Source organism: Vulpes vulpes, chromosome 8, assembly GCF_048418805.1.
Source record: "Vulpes vulpes isolate BD-2025 chromosome 8, VulVul3, whole genome shotgun sequence".
NCBI lineage: Eukaryota > Metazoa > Chordata > Mammalia > Carnivora > Canidae > Vulpes > Vulpes vulpes.
Window position 1 is genome coordinate 62,906,262 of NC_132787.1, and position 18,195 is coordinate 62,924,456.

The 18,195-nt window shown below is 51.5% G+C and overlaps 1 protein-coding gene across 1 annotated transcript; it reads right to left on the reverse strand.

Annotated features, from left to right (window-relative positions):
• Positions 1-3,805: 3,805 nt before the first annotated feature.
• Positions 3,806-15,243, reverse strand: BOLA3 (bolA family member 3). The gene is made up of 4 exons (XM_072766971.1): positions 15,094-15,243; positions 12,614-12,737; positions 10,475-10,563; positions 3,806-4,855 (listed from the first exon to the last, which is right to left on the reverse strand). Exons 1-4 carry the CDS (start codon positions 15,145-15,147, stop codon positions 4,790-4,792), a joined length of 333 nt encoding a protein of 110 aa, XP_072623072.1. The 5' UTR covers positions 15,148-15,243; the 3' UTR covers positions 3,806-4,789.
• Positions 15,244-18,195: the final 2,952 nt, after the last annotated feature.

Genomic DNA, 18,195 nt, shown 5'->3' on the forward strand with positions numbered 1-18,195 from the left:
TAGTTCTAAAAACAGTTATATAACTGTCCTAAAAACCATTTATTTAAAAAAAGCTAACATTATTACTTGAACCTTAGTTGTTCTCATTTTTTTTACTCTTTCATCCATTTGTTTAGCTGGCTATTCTGCTCCCTGAGGACCTGTGGGTTTTTATAACTGCTGGGGAGGTGGCCTGCTGGCCGAGGCCAGAGACGATGACAGACGTTCAGGTTCTGAATAAATAAATGATGCTTGAATAAAGGTCAACGTGATTGAAGAAACCCTCCTATCTGCCTCTCTAATAAGCATTATATTTTTCTAGAACAAAACAAAACAAAATTAAAGTGCTTAAGTGTTCTTTGAAATTCACAGTGTCAGGGTATCTTACCACGACCTAAGAAATGAGATCAGTTTCCTGACAGCACCTAATGACAGACTTAATCCTATCAGCATTATTAGAAGAATGCAAATGTAAAAGATGTCAAAAGTCGGGCTCACTCGGGCAAGGGGAGAATAGTAAGATAGGGATGGTGTGGCTTCAGGCTTCCTGGGTTGCAAGCAAGAAACAACTCTGTCGACTCAAGCCAAAGGTTTCTGACATGCACCTGGCATCTGCGAGTGTGGGTGGGTGGGTGTCTTACCTTGCCGGGCCGGAGGGTGCTCCAGAAAACTCGGGAAACTCCCAGATGGCAGAGGCCTGGCCCGCCTGGGGCAGGTGGGGGACCAGGGCCCACCTCCAGCTCCGGTGGCCGGGACACTCTCCCACCGTCCCCGTTCCCCCGGTGGAATCAGGGGGTGGGGGCAGCCCCTGCAGGCACCCCTCACCAAGGTGGGTAGGGGATGGAGGCGAGCTGGCAAACACGCAGGTGCAGCCGCCCCATGGAAGGAAAGGGGGTGGGCAGGGCAAGCCTCACCCAGTTTTGGGGACAGAGGTAGGGGGTCTGTCCTGACTCAGGAGGCTCTAAGGCACGCAGGGTGGTTCGCTTGTCTTTCACTGCCTGGTCTCTGCCTCTGGACCTGGAAGCGCCCCAGGTGTGAGTATTTTTAAACACCCCAGGTGGTTCTCATTTGCAGCAGGAGTGAGAATCATTGTCTACTTTATTTCCGGTGTCCGCTTCCTCTTAACTCAGATTTGCAAATGCCTCACAGGGCATCTGCCAGGCCATTTTTCCAACTTTCGTTTCCCCTGGATGGATTCTCTCCGTAGTTCCTGATTGGAATGCCCTTATTTGTTCGCTCAGAGCTTTCCACCAGCCATGAGCTGTCCTTGGTCCTTGGGTCATTTACTCTCACCCTTTCCAGTTTGGATTCGCCAGAAAGAGACTTGGATTCCTCCGCTCTTTGCCACTTCAAGCACATGGCTAGGGTTTGGTGGCCCCAGGGCCCCTCCCAGGCTGCTGGCCAGCCCGTGGGCTAAGCTGCTAGCTGGGTGTCTAATTAGGGGAGAGAGGGGCACTACATGAACCCTTGGGACCCAACCAGCCTGGGGGAGGGCTATGGGCAGGGCAGTGTCCCTTAGGTTGATTTATCTGGTCAGCAAGCACCTATCTCAAGGTGCTTTGGATTTTCTGCTGGAGAAGAGTACATTGTTTTTAAAAGGACACTTGACTCAGAAAATGTACCAAATCGATTCAGCAATTTCCACAAGTAGCACTTAATCAAAAAGCTAACCGTTGCCCGTATCAGATACAATGTTATACTCTGGCCACTCAGAGTAAACAATTTCTTCTTGTTTAATCAACTAAAAAGAAGCTCTGATTCCTCTCCCAACTTTCCTTTTAGTTTTGGAGGAAGAATAACTGCAGAGGGGGGCAGGGAACTCCTTGAAACGTTGTTGCCAGATTTGGGAACAGACATGTGGAAGTGGTAGGGCCCACACGTTTCTCTGGGCCTGAAGAGTCACCTGGGGTGGGAGTGGGGTGAAGCCAGGCAAGAGTCCGAGTTTCCCTGGTGTCCCCTGACTCCTAGGAGGCCTGCCAGGCCACATCATCTTTCCCTCCAGTCAAGAATACCTATTGTTGGGGTCATGGGTAGCCCAGTCAGTTAAGTGTCTGACTTCAGCTCCAGTCCGATCTCCCGGTCCTGGGATGGAGCTCAGCGTTGCGCTCCCTGCTCAGTGGGGAGTCTGCTTCACCTTCTCCCTCTACTGCTGCTCCCCCTGCACATGCTCTTTCTGTCTCTCTCTAAAATAAATACAATCTTAAAAAAAAAAAAAAAGAGCCTGTTGTTTGCCCCAGCCTCTTCTTGGCACAGAATCCTCACTTTTTTTGCCAATTGCTCTTCTCTCCACTCTAAACCAGAGTCCAGAGAAAGACTGCCACGTATTAGGACTCCTGGGTGGCACCTGATTCAAGGTGGGCCCATCAGAGGCCTTCCCTGGCATTCTTTGGACTGGAACTTGGAAGAAAGTTCTGCCCTTCTCGCGCCTTGGACATTAAGTATAAAAATTCAGAGCTCTGGACAGTACAGTGAGTCATACTCGGGCAGTATATGGTGAATGCCCATCTACAAGAAATGTATCTGTAATAAAGTCGATCTGCAGAGAGAAATAGACAGAAGATGCGGAGCCCCAGGGACGCTGTGGGACACTTAGCTATACCCCATCCTTTCGGCAGCTTGGCTCTTCAGCGTCTCCTTCAATAGGTGAACTGCCCCAGTGTCCTGCCCGTAGTGCACAAGAGCCAGTGTACAGTTATCCTTCCTTCTAGAGCTTCCCCCAAAACTTAGTGGCTTCAAACAACAAATATTTATTATCTCCCAATTTCTGTTGGTCAAGAATTGGGAGTAGCTTAGCTGAGTGGTTCTGGCAAGCTGCAGTCAAGATGCCAGCTGGGGCGACAGCTGTCTGAAGGCTTAGCTGTGACTGTGACTCGGGAGGACACTCTTCTGAGATGGCTTACCCAAATGGCTCCGGTTTGGGCAGAAGGTCTAGTTCCCTGCTGGCCGTCGGCAGGCCTGTTTCATTGGCTGTGGCTAAGAGGCCTCGGTTCCTCGCGAGGACCTCTCCACGGGCTGCTTGAGTGCCCCCACAACGTGGTGGCTACCTTCCCCCAGAGTCAGCAACCTGAGAAAGAGCAGGAAGCCGCAGTGCCTTCTACGACATAGTCTCTGAAGCTGCACCTTGTCATTTCTACTTTATTCTGTTCTTTAGAAGCAGAGGCTATGTCCAGCCCAGCCTCAGGAGGACAGCTGGGCTCCACACAGGTAACCAACCCGAGCCGAATCCTGTTCTCCCTGACCGCTACCTTCTCCTGGCCTCGGGACTTTTCCGAGGCGTTTCCTCCCTCCACCACCTAAAAGCTGTCCTCGGCGCTGCTCTTTCAGAGGCGCCTCTGATCCTCAGTTCTGTTTTATCCTGGCTTCTCAGCTCTTACACAACTCAGCTCTTATTCCATGTAAAAGGCGGGTCTGCCTTGGCAGGACACCAATCCCTCCCCCATACTGCGGAGACAGAGAATATTTTTAAACCCCAAAATGGGGGCATGGTATGGGAACAGAACATTCAAAATTTGTGCTGCTCCCAAACTCAGGCCCTAGGTTGTTTTAACGACATACTTTCATTTCTTAGGGAGGTACTGGGGAGCCTCGGAAATGCTAGTTTCCCTGGTGAGCAGCTCCATGAAAGACAAAGGACACATTTGAGAAAGAAGCGGATGGTCAGCCCGCCCTCACCACAGTGACTGGGGTGCTGGGGACCAAGAGGGGCAGTGGACATAGTGGCTCAGGAAGCTGTCCAGCAGGGAAGCGGGGGTGGGAGGGCAGGAGCCACACGGGAACAGGAGAACCCATTAGGGCTCTCAGTTGCAAGCAACACTGACCAGACTGGTGTGAACAATAAAGAATTTAGTGAAAGGACATGGAACAGTCACAGATTTGTGGGAACAATGGCGAACCAGCTTCTGCTTTGGGCAGGAACGGGGAAGGCTCTGTTACCAGAGCCTAAAAATCATGCCACAGAACCAGACACCGCGACGGCCACGGCAGACTCCAGAGACGGCAGCTTGTTACACAAACTGTCACTGCGCACAGGCGGAGCGCTGGACTCTGCTGCCGCGGCTGCTGGGATGGACGTGCCACTACCCCTCCTTCTCAGCTCCCCAATTCAAAGTCCAGATCCGTCTGATGGGCTGGGTCTAGACCACCGACCTGTGCCCATTGGCGAGGGAGCTGGGAAAGCAAACCTTTTCCGCTTCTGCTGTGGGAGGTGGGCTGCACCTCCTTCCAAGATGCAGAGTGTGGCAGATCTTCAAGCAGGAAGAAGACCTTGACCCTGGCGTCCCAGACTCCTCAGAGTCCACGCCAGGTAGTAAGAAATTGAAGGTCTAACATCATTCTGGTAAGAAGTTTGGAGGAAGGGAAAGACAGGCATTAAACTGAGGGAACAGCAAAACCAAACGATATTTTTTTTTTCCTCTTTCCTTTTTTTCTTTTCTTTTTGGTAAGATTAAGGGGCCTTAATAGTTCCCTAGAGAAGAAACAAGAAAGTCTCTTGACGTGACAATTAGCTGGCACTCCAATCCGCGTGTGTAGCAGCACGACAGCAGTGTCTGAGGACAAGAGCACTCTGGGCAAAAGGACAGTGCCTCTGAAACAAAGGAACTGGATGCATCACCAGTGGCTCTTCAAAGGTTTTAGTTGTCTGTTGCCTTTAATTAATCTCTAAATAGAGAACATATCCTTCTATGATTATAATACAGAAATGTCTATGAACAAAATACATAACGTTTTTGATAAATGTCTAGGAAAGGATGGTGTCAGCCAAGTTCATCCAAAGGCGTTAAGTAGCAGCATCTATGTAGCCAGGCCGTGGTCAGTGTTTGGGGACAGAGGTAAATATCCGCAATCCGTGCATCCCTTTGATTTCTTCTTTTAGTGCCTAAGTAAGTAGAAGAGCATCACTGTTTTGCATTTGACATGGATTACAGTAAGTCTCTGTGAGTGTGTTTGGCTCCATAGGAGGCTCAACACGTGCTTTGGCTAAGCAGTTTTTCTTTTTTTTTTTTTTTAAAGAAAATAGTTTTGTGTTTTTTTTAATTAGTGTCTAATGAGGCTCAAAAATCAAAAGTTATAGAAAGGTGTGCACTGAAGTTTCCCTCCCCCCGCCCCCAAACCTGTCCTCCACCACCCCTCATTCCCACCACCATCCACAAATAGAGAAATGGTGTCAATTTCCTGTGTGTCTTTGCAATGATTGAAAAATGCATTTTTAAGCTAATATGAATATAGCTCCACCCTGGTACCTTTTTTTTTTTTTTTAAGATTTCCTTTATTTATTTATGAGAGACCTAGAGAGAGAGAGAGGCAGAGGCAGAGGCAGAAGCAGGCTCCCTGCAGGGAGCTCCATGCAGGCTTGATCCTAGGACCCCGTGGGATCACAACCTGAGCTGAAGGCAGATGCTCAACCACTGAGCCACCCAGGTGTCCCACCCTGCTACCTTTTAGGAACACAAATGGTAGTATTTTAAACACACTGTTCTATACTCCCCTTTGTCCACTAGCCACTGGATATCTTCATTGTGTACTGCTCTTGGACTTACCAATTTGCCTGATATTTAGGTAGCTGTGTCCGTCTGGTGCAGCCTGATTGGTCCAGGGGTGACATGGGACTCAAACTGGGCCAATCAGAATCTCGACTGGGATTTTTCTGGGTGGAGCCTTGTCACGGTCATTTTACTTGAACAATGTCAGTTGGAGGTGGCTGAGGGCCATATTTTCTGATAAAAAGAGAAAGCCCATCTCCAGTAGGAGATAGTAAGGCCAACACACAGAAACTAAAAGCTCAGAGAGGTGGAGAGAGAGAGCATGAAAAAGAGCAAGCAGATAAACTTGTTTAAGACCCTAGGGACAGCTGTCTGGATGGCTCCGTGGTTATCCCAGGCTCCTGGAATCAAATTCTGCATTGAGCTCCCTACAGGGAGCTTGCTTCTCCTTCTGCCTTTGCCTCTGCCTCTGTGTCTCTCATGAATAAATAAAATCTTAAAAAAAAAAAAAAAACAAAAAACAACCCTGAATCTAGATATACCAGAAACCAGATAATTCTGGCAATTTATTCCCTTTGTTTGCATCTGCTACTTTACAACAAAAAATATCCCTAACGTGTGGTCAGGTTTATAGGGAGAAGAATCCCTAGAGAAAATCTAGTCCTATCCCTTTCTTCGATAAAAAGAAATGGAATCTGTCCCCTGTCCAAACTCAGCAAGCGAGGAACAGAATTAGGACCTGAACCTGATGTTGTGGCTACTTCTAGTTCCCCTTGGGCTCCTGTCCAGCCCCAAAGCAGGAGCTGCTGTGTGCTGGGAGCCAAGGACATGCACCACTCCCTTCCACACTCACCAACTCACCAACATCCCTGACTCTGCAGACAACAGAAATGCCCCGAGGGGCATGGGGGAAGACTCCTGTCCTCACCCTGGGGAGGGAACGTAGCTGGGCCACAAGCTCTCTGCTTTCTGCAGGCACAGAATGCCCCCTAAAGGGCAGCATCCCTGTCCCCATGTTTAGGCTGTCACCTGGGGCACAATCCTTAAAGCCTCCTTGGCTAGCGTGGGCCCAGGCACACCTTCACATGGAAGGCCTTGAGCCCTCATGCCCTGGGCACTGAGAACTCCCAATGCCTTCTAGCAACTCTCTTGCAGGCTTCTGAGACGAGGTCAGCATATCTCCCCGCTATAGAGAGCCTTACAGATCATTGGACTAGGGGCACTTGGGTAGCTCGGTTGATTAAGCATCTGTCTTCAGCTCAGGTCATGATCCCCAGGTCTTGGGATTGAGCCCCACATCAGGCTCCCTGCTCAGAGAGGAGCCTGCTTCTCCCTCTCCCTCTGCCTGCTGCTCCCCCTGCTTGTGCTCGCTGTCTTTCTCTCTCTCTTTGTCATATAAACAAACAAACAAACAAACAAACAAATAAATAAATAAATAAAATCTTTAAAAGAAAAAAAAAGATCAAGCAGGCAAGCAGGTAATTTCACAGCTGACGTCCTGGTAGGGAAGTGACTGGGCCATAGCCCCACAGTTTGTAAGATGTAGTTTGGGTAAACATTTCTCAGTGCCTGCTACTGTGCTGGCGTCACAGATACAAAAGGCATGGGAAAAGGATGGAAGAGGTAAAGGGAAGTAATACAAGGGCCCCCAAAATGGGCAAGGGAGATAGTGATAGGCGCTGCCAGTCCACAAGCATGCAGGCGTTGCTGTGCATGTTCATGGGAGGGAGTTTGCATTGACACTGGCCCTTCATGGAGGAGGCAAACCAGGAGCTGGACAGTTGGGAGTGGGATAGGCAGAGGGACCAAGAAGTGGGTCCAAGAGGGAAGGCCGGGAACCTGGCCCAATTCACCAGGGGAAGCCTGGCTGTGAATCAGGAGCAGGCCACAGGGAAGAGGGTGGGTCTGGACTCCCCCAGGCACCAGGGCATCCGCTGTGGGGCTCCAGGCAGGGGAGATATGGGTGGAGGCACCTTCAGGGACAGGTGAATGGGCAACACACAAGAAAGAGGCTGAGAAGGGGAGAGGGCACCTGCTGTGGCCAAAATGCCTTCCACATGCGTCACAAGGCCAGACACGTGTGGCTAGACATCTCACGCGATCTTTGCCAATAAGGACATGGAGGCTTGGATCCCACTGTGCAGCAGACAGCCAAGAAGGAACCGGCCTCGTCTAACACAAAAGGGAACTCAGTGCTCACTTCTCTCCCTGTGGCTGTTTCCCAGGGCAGGAAAAGGCTGGGTGACATCCCTGGGGCCTGGCCCAAAGTCAATACTGGTGACTATTCCAGAGGAGAAAGCTGATGAGCCCCAGATGCTGAAAGAGTCTAGGCCACAGGTCGGCAGGGTCCCTGAAGAATGGCATTTCTGCTGAGGGTGGGGAGGTGTGAGTCGTGATAGCAGGGACACCTTGTCCCCAGGGAATCAGGCAGGGAGATCATAAGTGGATTCTGGGATCAGATGGACCACGTGGCCTCTCAAGGGCATTTTGGACCTGAGAGTCTTGATTCTATTAGGGTGACAAAGCAAGACCAACGGGGAAAGCTTCACCCCAGCCCAGGACCACCAGGCCCCCCACCCAATAGCTGGGGCATCCAGAGCATCCCAGCAAATCCTCCAGTGCCACCATCACTTCCTCCCGAATAGGCTGCTGACTCAGCACCCACGGAACAGAAGCTGGGGAGTGCGGAGTCTGCTCACCTCTCTTCCACTCCACTTTTAGGTCAGACTCCTCCTCCGTGAGTACCCATCAGAACCCTCATTTCCAACACCTCTAATAGATGGGCGGCTAACTCCAGGTCGAGCTTAGCCCCCTGCAGGCCAACTGACTTGCTTTCAAAGACATTTCGTTCTGTTCCTCCCACAGATTCCCACACAGCCAACACCTGCAAATGTGATCATCTGAAAATGCCCAGGAGCGCAAGAGTACCTTGAGATGTGTGCACTGGAGCCCCAGCAGCTTGCTGTGGCTGACCAGGGCCTCCGCACAGGCTGAGGGTCAGGCTCTGGCTCAGTGGGCATCTGGTTGTGGAACCACATGGCCTGCTAACAGCTTGAGTGGGCAATAAGCAGTGCTTGGGTGGGCAAAGCGGCTACTATAATGACCTGAGTTTTAAAAGTACACCAGTGCCAGCAGGTGAATTCTCTGAAATGGGAGGGCTTTCAGCCACCAAACATTTCTTTTATCTGTGAGCCAATAACCAAATGAGGCCAGTTCTCCTTACTGTCTACAAACTCTCAAAAACTGGTTGGGCTTCTGTATGTGCCAGCTCCCTTGTGAGGTGTAGGCAACACAGCAGTGTACAAAACACACCCAGGGCCGGCCTGCATGGAGCTAGCTTCCTACACAGTGCAGACCAGCGTGCAGGGCTCTCCCACTAGGATGGTACCAGGAAAGTCCATATTCTATGGGGGTCCAGAGGAAGCCTTGAGCCCATGATGATGTAGGGGACATTCCCTCAAACCGAGGGAACAGCTGCGTTCCCCCTCAGACACGGCATGGGCTCCACCCAATGCTGTGGACAAAGATGATGATGGTGATGGCCGCTGATGTTTACTGACAACTTACAAGGTGGCAGGCCATGTTCTCAGTGCCACATGTGTGCTTTACCACTAATTTTCAAAACAGCCCTCTGAGGTGAGTCCTGTTTCTCTCCCCAGTGACAGATTAAAAAACTGAGGCACAGGCAGACAGGTTTGATTAAGTTGCCCAAGTTTCCACAGCTAGAAAGTAGCAGAGTCCACGTGTTTGATGTGGGCAGACAGACTCTAGAGCCTGCCTCCTTCCCCACTTGTAACGGTGGCTTCAGGCCAGGGGATGCACTCAAAATAACAGTGCCCCTAGGAGTCCAGGCACACCAGGCAGCCTGAGTAATTTTGAGGCCAGTCAGGTCTTCCCTGTCTTGCCTTGGCTCCTACCTCTGAGATCACGTGGGACTACAAGCACTTTTGGGAAAGCAAAGTAGCCGTTCCACCCCAGACCTCCCGGCAGACCAGCAGCACACCATATGGCCATAGATGTCCACATCCAAGCCAAAGACTGGGCTCTGTGAAGAATCCAAAGATGGATTCAAAAGGGAACAGCCCACAAAGGGATGACAGGGCCAAGGGACAGACAGCAGGGACATAACTATTCAGGACACAAGGCAGAAAATGCTGCAGTCAGAGGGTGCAGGGACATTCAATCCCTGCCAGGCAGGTGGGGGGCGGGGCAGCGTTTGAGCTGGGTGCTGAAAAAGAGGAAGGGAACCCAGGCAGGAGGTCTGATCTGGACAAAGGTCCAGATGCACAGACAGAAAAACAAGCAGGGGCCAAAGGAGGGTTCATTCGGAGAAGGGTGAAGGCCTGGAATAGCTCTGGGACACTGGAACCGGATATACACAGGGCCACAGAGGGGTCTCATGACCAGAGCTGTGTTGCACAAAAATTAAACCAGTTCACAATGTGCAAGACTTTCCAGAATGGTGTCAGATGCCCCTGCTGCAGGGGGTGGCTCTGCAGATGCAGGCCAAGGGTCAAGGCTGGTATAAATTCCAAGTAAAATAAGCATAGATCATGAATAAGCTGGACCTAGCCTGGTTAAATCTGATGTTCTGGGCCCCAAATGTCCTGTCACTGGGTCTGGGGCAGCTGGAGGAATTTTCAATCATGCCATACCCAGCTGCAAAGCAGTCCAAAGAGATGCTAAAAAAATATCTTTAAATCTACAAAAACATCTATTTTTTAGTACGTGTATGTTTACAAATATGTAAGGCAAACATTGGTAGCATTACATAAAGAAATATATATGGAAATGTAAAATAACTATTGGGTAGCTTGTTTTCAGTTCTGAATAAAATTCCTATTTGCCTACCATCTGATTCCAGATAGTTCCAGATTACATTTTGCTCACGTCCTGAATGCTGTCTGCATGAGTGTGGTATTGCATTACTCTTTCCTAGGACTGACAATTAAAATGCCCTCCCTGCTCCTCAGGCCCTCTCAAGATACTGGAGCCCAGCAGCAGCTTCTACTGACCTGATTGACCATTTGATGCTGTTGGACGGTTCTTTTCTCCTTAAATTCTTCTGACTCAATCTGGATTTCATACATCGCCCCACAGCCTCCTGAAATAAACAGGACTTGAAAGTCTTTCAGTTATTAACTTACAGCGGCCACAATCCCATAGATCCTCAAAGTACCATACAATCCAAAGTAGGTATGAATATTCTTTTTTTTTTTAATATTCTTATTTGGGAAAGTTGCTAAAACTGTCAAGGCTTGCAACCTGACCACACACCCCCTATAGGCTGTCTTGATCCAAAATGTGCTCTTCCTTTTCCAAGGCAGTTGCCCTACCCAGGAGTATTACTTGTGGACTATGTAACATAAGGCACAAGGCATGGAAAGCCTAGGAAATGTAGGTTTGCCCCATATTTGTTTAGTAGGCCAACAAACTATGGAATTCCATGGAAGAGGAATGGGAGAGGCCGAGTTTTAGGGTTCAACCTTCCAAAGGACCAGCAATCAATATTTTTAAAAATGCAAAAATTGGGATGCCTGGGTGGCTCAGCGGTTGGCTTGCCTTTGGCTCAGGTTGTGGTCCCGGGGTCGGGTCCCACATCGGGCTCTCTGCATGGAGCCTGCTTCTCCCTCTGCCTCTGTCTCTCTCTCGCTTTATTATGAATAAATAAATAACATCTTTAAAAATAAAATAAAATAAAAATGAAAAATACAACAAAGCTTGGTTTAAAAAAAAACTGCGTAATACTAATAAAACGAAGAGAAAAGAATGGGCGCATGAGAGAGACAGGGACACAGCAGTATGGTGGCAGCTGCAGACATGCTGGTCACTGAGCTGTAGTCATCAAGCTCTCCTTAGCCCCTCCTGGTCTGGGAGCAGCCCTCAGGGTCTCACCTTGGGCTTCCTCAGGGAGGGAGCAGCTTTTTGGCCAAGTTGTCCAGGCGGAGCCTATGGTGGACACATCTACCCCCTGCCCAAACTTTGTCTCCACGTGGCTGGAGAGCTAGTGCTGATGACTGATGGAAGGGTGCTGCCCTAGCATGAAGCAGTGTGGGCAAGAAGGAACATGTCCCCAGGGCTAGTAGCACCCAGCTAGTTTCTGAGAGGTGCAATTTACTCAGCAGGCTTTAAGTGCACTAGGGATCCGAGCTTTGGTTAACCAAGCTTCCTGGCCTCGATTCCCTTTCCACAGTCCATTCAGGGCGAGGCAGGAGCAGCCTGAAGGCCACGTTCCAGCTCTGGCTGACCTGGGCCCGGGGCAGCTATAGGACTCCTAATGTCAAGGCCTCAGCACCACCCTGGAACACCCCAGAGGGCTTGCCTGACCTCCCATGCCAGTGGATCTTTGGATTGATTAATTTGTCTGTAGTTTCAAATAAAAAGTACTTTTTTAGACTTTCTCCTGATGTTTGCAGATGTTATATTCTCAGAGAAGCCAGGGAGCCCTCGTGGCAAAGACATGTCTGAGTCTGGAGAGATGCAGGTAGATGCCCACCTTCCTGCTAAGCTGTTCCACTTGTGTGTCTGGACAAAGGCCCTGTCCTCCTGGCCTGGGTGCAGAACTCGCCTCCCCAGCCTATTCCTAACACGCAGCCCCCCATGGACTTCTGAGGTGCCTGGGGCTGGTAACTGGACTCAGCAGAGTCTGCCTGCGTCCCCCTGTGTCCTGGTGCTGGTTCCACTTCTGCTACCTCCTCCCTGTGAGGGGCTGGGTTCTTTGGCCTTTTTGGGCTCAGCTCCTCGTGAGGAAAGGAAGAAAGTTACTTTCAAAAGGATAAAATCCTTCTGGGGTCAGCTCCAGCTCTAACACTCTAGAGTGTCAGAAGAATGTGGAGAAACTAATGTTCATCTCCAAGTCAAATTAAAGACTCGGGACCTGAACCTCAGGGTGACTAGAGGGATCATCGGAATCGCGCTGGGCTAGCAACCATAAGTCCTCCCAGCCGGGCCATATCCCCACACACAGTTTCCCTCTAATGCTTCCACATCTACCTCCCTGCCATCAGCTGGGAGAGGCCATATTCCATCTGTCCAAAAGCCACATGTACTGAGAAGCCGCTGATGGCAAGTTGGCTCTGTCCAGCCCCCTGCCCTCTGCCCCAGCAGAGGGCCCAATCCCACCAAACTCGGTGGGAAGGAGAGAAAAACCTCACCTGAAATGTCAGTGACTTTGATAGCTGTAGCCCCAGGAAACTTTTCTTTGAGAATCCGGGTCACTTTGAGCTCCCCCTCAGTCTGCGAGGCAAACATCCGCTGGGCACAGTGGACAAGAGGAGGCTGCCGCAGAACAGAGAAGAGTCATGGCAGGGCAAGATGATGGCGCCCCCAGGCCCCACCGGCCTTTGCCCCCCCCCCCCCAGGGCCCAGCCCCCGCCTGCAGCGTGGCCATGGGCTGTATCAGAGGGACTGCGTGGCATCGGATGTCCGCTAAAGCTCCCCAGGACACAGAACAAACGTTTTGGGGAGTAAATGGAGCCGAGAAGTGGAATGACTTCTGTAAATGACTCAACTTTGACTCCAGAGACAAGACAAACTTAAGAGATCTTGAACTCCTCAGGATACTGCTGTGAGAGAGACACCATGACATCAGCTTTAGAGGTGAAGAAACGAGGGAGGGGGGCATGAAGGCAAGTGCTAGGGTGGGTCCATCAGTGAGATGCAGAGCTAGAGAGGCTGGCCAGGGTGCCTCAGACGCATCCCCCCAGGCCAGCGTGCCCACGCCCACACCTGGCTGAGACCAAATGCGGCCTATCCTGTCAGCCTGATGAACATTTCACACCCTCCAGTGGGATGTGGCCTTGAGGCCTGTTGCTCACTAAGCCAGGTGCACTTTGCGATCTGTACTAATTCTTATTGGGAAGAAGCAACAAAATGCTATTAAATGACCAAAGGAGAAACATTTTTAGGTTATTTACCTTTGGCAACAGCACTCACCCTGCCCCTTGGGGGATACCACAGGGAGCCAGTGCTTCCGATGGGCACATGTCTCAACTCTTATGGTAGAAAGAACAAAAAACCGGGCCTGCAGCCCCTTGGCTGGGTTGAGCACATGCTGAAAGGGAGACTGAACAGAGAGCATGGCAGGTCTTGAATGCCAGGCTAAAGGTTATGGAGTTTGAGGCCTCTTGGTGCCAAAGTAACCTGCACACAACAGTGTCTTTAGAAGCTAGTCAGGAAAGATGCCCAGGTATTACAAAGGGAACAGCACAGGGCCTGAGACTGGAGGGGGATGGCAGGTGGGAGACACAAGTGCTGTATATCTGATGCTGGTCCTGAAAGCACCATCTCTTCACCTTTCAGTCCCATCCTCGGGCCTTTCCTGATGGCCTAGAGCAGGGTCCTGTGTTAGATCTCAAAGGACCTTTTTCTTCTTCTTTTAAGTAGGCTCCACACCCACCGCAGAGCCTAACACAGGGCTTGAACTCATCACCCTGAGATCAAGAGTCAGGCTCTTAACTGACTGAGCATCCCAGGTGCCCCTCGAAGCGCCATCTTTAAAATGATCTGTGCACTGGCTTATTCACCAGCTGGTTTCGAAGGTTCAGACTGCATCTATCCTCTTACTGCAGCCTTCCAAAGCTGGGCCAGGACAGGCCCTCCAGGAGACTTGGGTGAAGGATGGATGAAAGAATGAACAAATGAAAGAGCAGAATGTGCACCTCATTCAGCCACGCCCCCTGGCACCTGCAAAGAAGTCTCAATTCTAGCAGGCGGTTGCAGTGCAGGTCAGACGAAAGATCTGGAATGAGACTGAGTGCTGTGTGGAAGGACAGTGGCTAGATGTTGTGGGCCTGGCTAAGATTGGGCTGGCGGAGGGGGAGGGGATGGAGCCTCTTTGGAGGACAGAGACTTGGGGGAGGAGCAAGGGCGGAGGGTAACCAGGTAGCAGGGAGCGGTAATGACTAAGGGGCGAGGGTGCTTAGCATTGCTGATTCCTTGGGAGGTCGTCCCTCCGTTTGTGCTAATTTGGAGGCAGCGGCCTTTACCCGAGCAAGCTACTGACAAAACTCCTAAATGCTGACTGTCCACTCTGAAAGTTGTCAGCTCTTTATACGTGGCGGAGGCAGGTTCAGGAGCAGCCGGAGAGAAGTAAGAAGGTGAGAGCAAGTGGAAGAAGTGAGGAGAGGGGGAGTCAGAGACGGAGAGAAAACGAGGAGAGCGCGCGGGGAGTGCCCTCTGCTGGGCGTCGACTCCGGGCGAGTGGGACTCCGAGAAGGTTAAGGTCGCAGAGGCCGGGAGGACCTGCCCAAAGCCCGGAGCCCCCGCACGCCCCGGCTCCCCCGCCAGGACTCGGGGTGACCGCGGGGTCTCCGGCTCCGTGCGTCGACACCGCTTGCTCCGCGCCCGCCGGACCGCGACGGTTTCTGTCTGTCCCCCTCGCCCCCCCAGGCCCCGACCCCCCACCCCCACCCCCCACCGGCTCGGAGCTCCGCCAGCGCGCGCCGGGCCCTGACGTTTCTCCGCTGCCCGGGCCCGGGCCCCCTCCCCGGCAGGGCCGAACCCACCAGGAGTGGACGGGAGGGAGGGAGGGAGGGCCGGCCCCGGGCCCTGCGCCGCGCTCTCCGGGCGCCCGGCCCCGAGGCCCCGCCGCGCCTCCCGCCCGGGAGCAGCAGCCCCGCCCGCCCGCGCTCACCCCGCGGATCCCGCGGAGCAGCGGCGCCGCCGCGGCCGGGCTCCACGCCGCCATGCCCGGCCGACGCGGCCCGCCGCCCGAGGTCGCCGCGTCCCCCGAGAGGCGCGGGGCCGGGGCCCGGGAGCCGCCGCGGGCGAGGCCGCCCCCTGCCGCCCGGAGGCCGCGAGCCGCCCGGCCCGGCCCTCGCCGCGGGGATGCCTGCGCGGAACCTGCTGCTCGGCGAGCTCCAGGCCCTTCCCGGCGCGGAGACCCTCCGGACGCCGGGGCCGCTCCAGCCCGCAGACGCCGAGGTTCTCGCACTGCCCCTCGCGCCCGAGGTAGGACAGCTCCCTTCCCATCCCCGCCGCCCGCAACCTGCCTTCCAAACTGGGGGGTGTGGGTTTCTCCCTCCAGAACAGGGGAGGCGCGGAGGGACAGGAAGCAGCGGCGTCGTTCTCAGGTTTGCGTTTTAGAAAGACCGTTCGGGCTCCTGCGAAGAGGAGGGGCTGTGGGGGGGGGACTGACATTGGAGACGGGGACAGAAGTTCTGAGGCTATCACGAAGGTCTGGGTGAGATTTGAAGCCTCCAGGAGAGCTGGGGCAGCAGGATGGGGGACTGGGTTTGGACACTTGGGAGGGGAAGGGAATGGAGTGAATGGATCGGGTGGCCAGGGTGAGAAAGGAGCCTGGCTTGGACAGTGCGGTGGGTGAAGGGGACGACAAACTCAGATTTTGGTTTTTGGTGGGGGGTTTGTTGTTGTTGTTGTTGTTAAGATTTTATATATTTATTCACGAGAGACACAGAGAGAGGCAGAGACACAGGCAGAGGGAGAAGCAGGCCGGATGTGGGACTCGATCCCAGGACCCCGGGATCAAGGCCTGAGTGGAAGGCAGATGCTCAACCGCTGAGCCACCCAGGTACCCCGACAAACTCAGGTTTGGATGTGCCTGGGTTTAAGGTCCCTGCAGGAGGACATGGCCCAGCAGAAAAGTAGGCTGGAGCCACCCACCTTGGAGTCCTGCCAATGTAGTGGAAGCTGCCTCCTTCAGGACGGGTAAGATTATCCAGCAAACCTGCCCCACCTCTAGAGTAATTCAGACAGACGTCAGAGCCCAAACCGGACCAAGCCCTTTCTCTCACTAGCAGTGTATTTTTGCGGCATGGGGTCGGGTACGCCAGGCAGGCTTCACCAGTACTTGTCCAGCCTACGCCCAAGTTCACGGCGTTGCATTTGGATAAGTGGGACATACCGACAGTTGCTCTTGAAAGTGATCACCTGAATCCATGCTTAATTCATTTCAGTATTAATGGAGTGACTTGTGTTTGGGGTCTCATAATTTCTCCTTTGGATTACTCCAATGACTTCTCTTACATCTTTTGCTTGATTTCTTAAACATCAGGGTTGGTGTGGGATTAGAGGTTAACTTGCTAACTTTACATTTTTCTTCACTGTTGTAATTAAAACTACCACAAATATTTCTTCCCCGGGTTATGTAGTGAACCGCCTTTGCTCCTCAGACCACGTGGCTCAGATGAGGTCGACCTATCCCCAGCTTCAGGAGTGGTCACATGACCCGGGGCTGGCCAATCAGACACGGATTGGTTTGGGTTGGTCACATGATCCGAGCCAGCCCATTGAGAGCTGGTCTAGAGACAAAACTAGAGATGGCCCTTTACCTCTGAGTTGCTAAACTGTTAGAGAGCCTACTGCTGGCTGCCGTCTTTACAATCGTGCATGGCACCCAGTTTGTAAATGGAGTAGATACAGAAGAAGGAGCTAGAGACAGATGTTTGACACTGTGTGTCAAGTGGTGCCAGAAACGAGCACTAAAGTCGTTTCAGTTGGTTGGGTTTGTCACTTGTAAGAGACCCACGTTAGGCTCACTGATTTCTATTTGCAAGAATTCCCCCTTTTATTATGCTGAGTGAAATAAGTCAATCGGAGAAGGGCAAACAGTGTATGTTCTCATTCATTTGGGGAATATGAATAATAGTGAAAGGGAATGTAAAGGAAGGGAGAAGAAATGTTGGGAAATATCAGGAAGGGAGACAGAACATAAAGGCTCCTAACTCGGGGAAACGAACTAGGGGTGGTGGAAGGGGAGGAGGGCGGGTGTTGGAGGGGAATGGGTGACGGGCACTGAGGTGGACACTTGACGGGATGAGCACTGGGTGTTTTTCTGTATGTTGGTAAATTGAACACCAATAAAAATTAATTAAAAAAATGCAAAAAAAAAAAAAAAAAAAAAAGAATTCCCCCTTTATTGAAAATCAGTACTTTTGCTTATCCTCAACCTTCCTCTTCCTCCTAATTTCACTATTGCTCACATTGTTAGGGGTATTTTGGACCATTGGTCTTGCCCTAGGATCGTCCCCTTTGCATCTCTACACTGCTGTCAGAGCCGTCTGAGGTGAAAACCTGTCCATTGCTTGCTTATCTAAAATCCTTCTGACCCTCCATCACCTACTGGCAAAAACCTAAGTTCTTTGATATGATTTAACCCCTACCTCCCTGTCCAACTGAAATTCACCCTTCAGTAATACTGGACAGCTGGTCCCTCCCTGTACAAGCTATGCTACAAGCTTGCTTATGCCATGACCCGTCTTATAAGAAACTTCAAGCTTTGTCTTCTCCAGGCAGCCACCTCTGATTGCCCCACAGTAAACGCAAGAGCTCACAACTTGTGTATTACATTTATTGCACATGTGGCCCTTCAGAGCTACCAATTTATGTAGGTGTATTTTTCCCGGTGGTTCCGAAGTTCCGCCACAGGGTCTTGATTCTGTCCGCTTTGTCAGCTGCATGAACAAAGTGTGGCATGAACAAAGAGTGCACACATTAGGATTACCAAACAGAGCTGACAGTGATTTAGCCACTCTAGCTCCGTAGTGTGAATTTGAACCTTTTTAGGAAAGGATTTGCAGAACAGTCTCACCAATCTTGGGCTTCCATATTTATTCTAACTTAACATAAAAAGTTACCTCAAGTTACCCTTGATGATAAAAGCAAATAAAGGGCCAATTTTACTTTTTTATTATTATTATTTTTAAAAGGCCAATTTTACTTTGTTATGATTAAAAGTGTCATAGCTTTAGTCCCAGGAAATGGGTCTATTCCTTTT

Bases quoted from the DNA above. Each gene is read 5' to 3' on its own strand.
- BOLA3 (XM_072766971.1), bottom strand. From the start codon at position 15,147: ATGGCGGCGTGGAGCCCGGCCGCGGCGGCGCCGCTGCTCCGCGGGATC. The intron at 10,564-12,613 runs GTGAGGTTTTTC...TGTTTATTTCAG, and splicing joins CAAAGTCACTGACATTTCAG to GAGGCTGTGGGGCGATGTAT. The intron at 4,856-10,474 runs GTCAGTAGAAGC...CTACTTACTTAG, and splicing joins AGCATCAAATGGTCAATCAG to GCACTAAAAGAAGAAATCAA.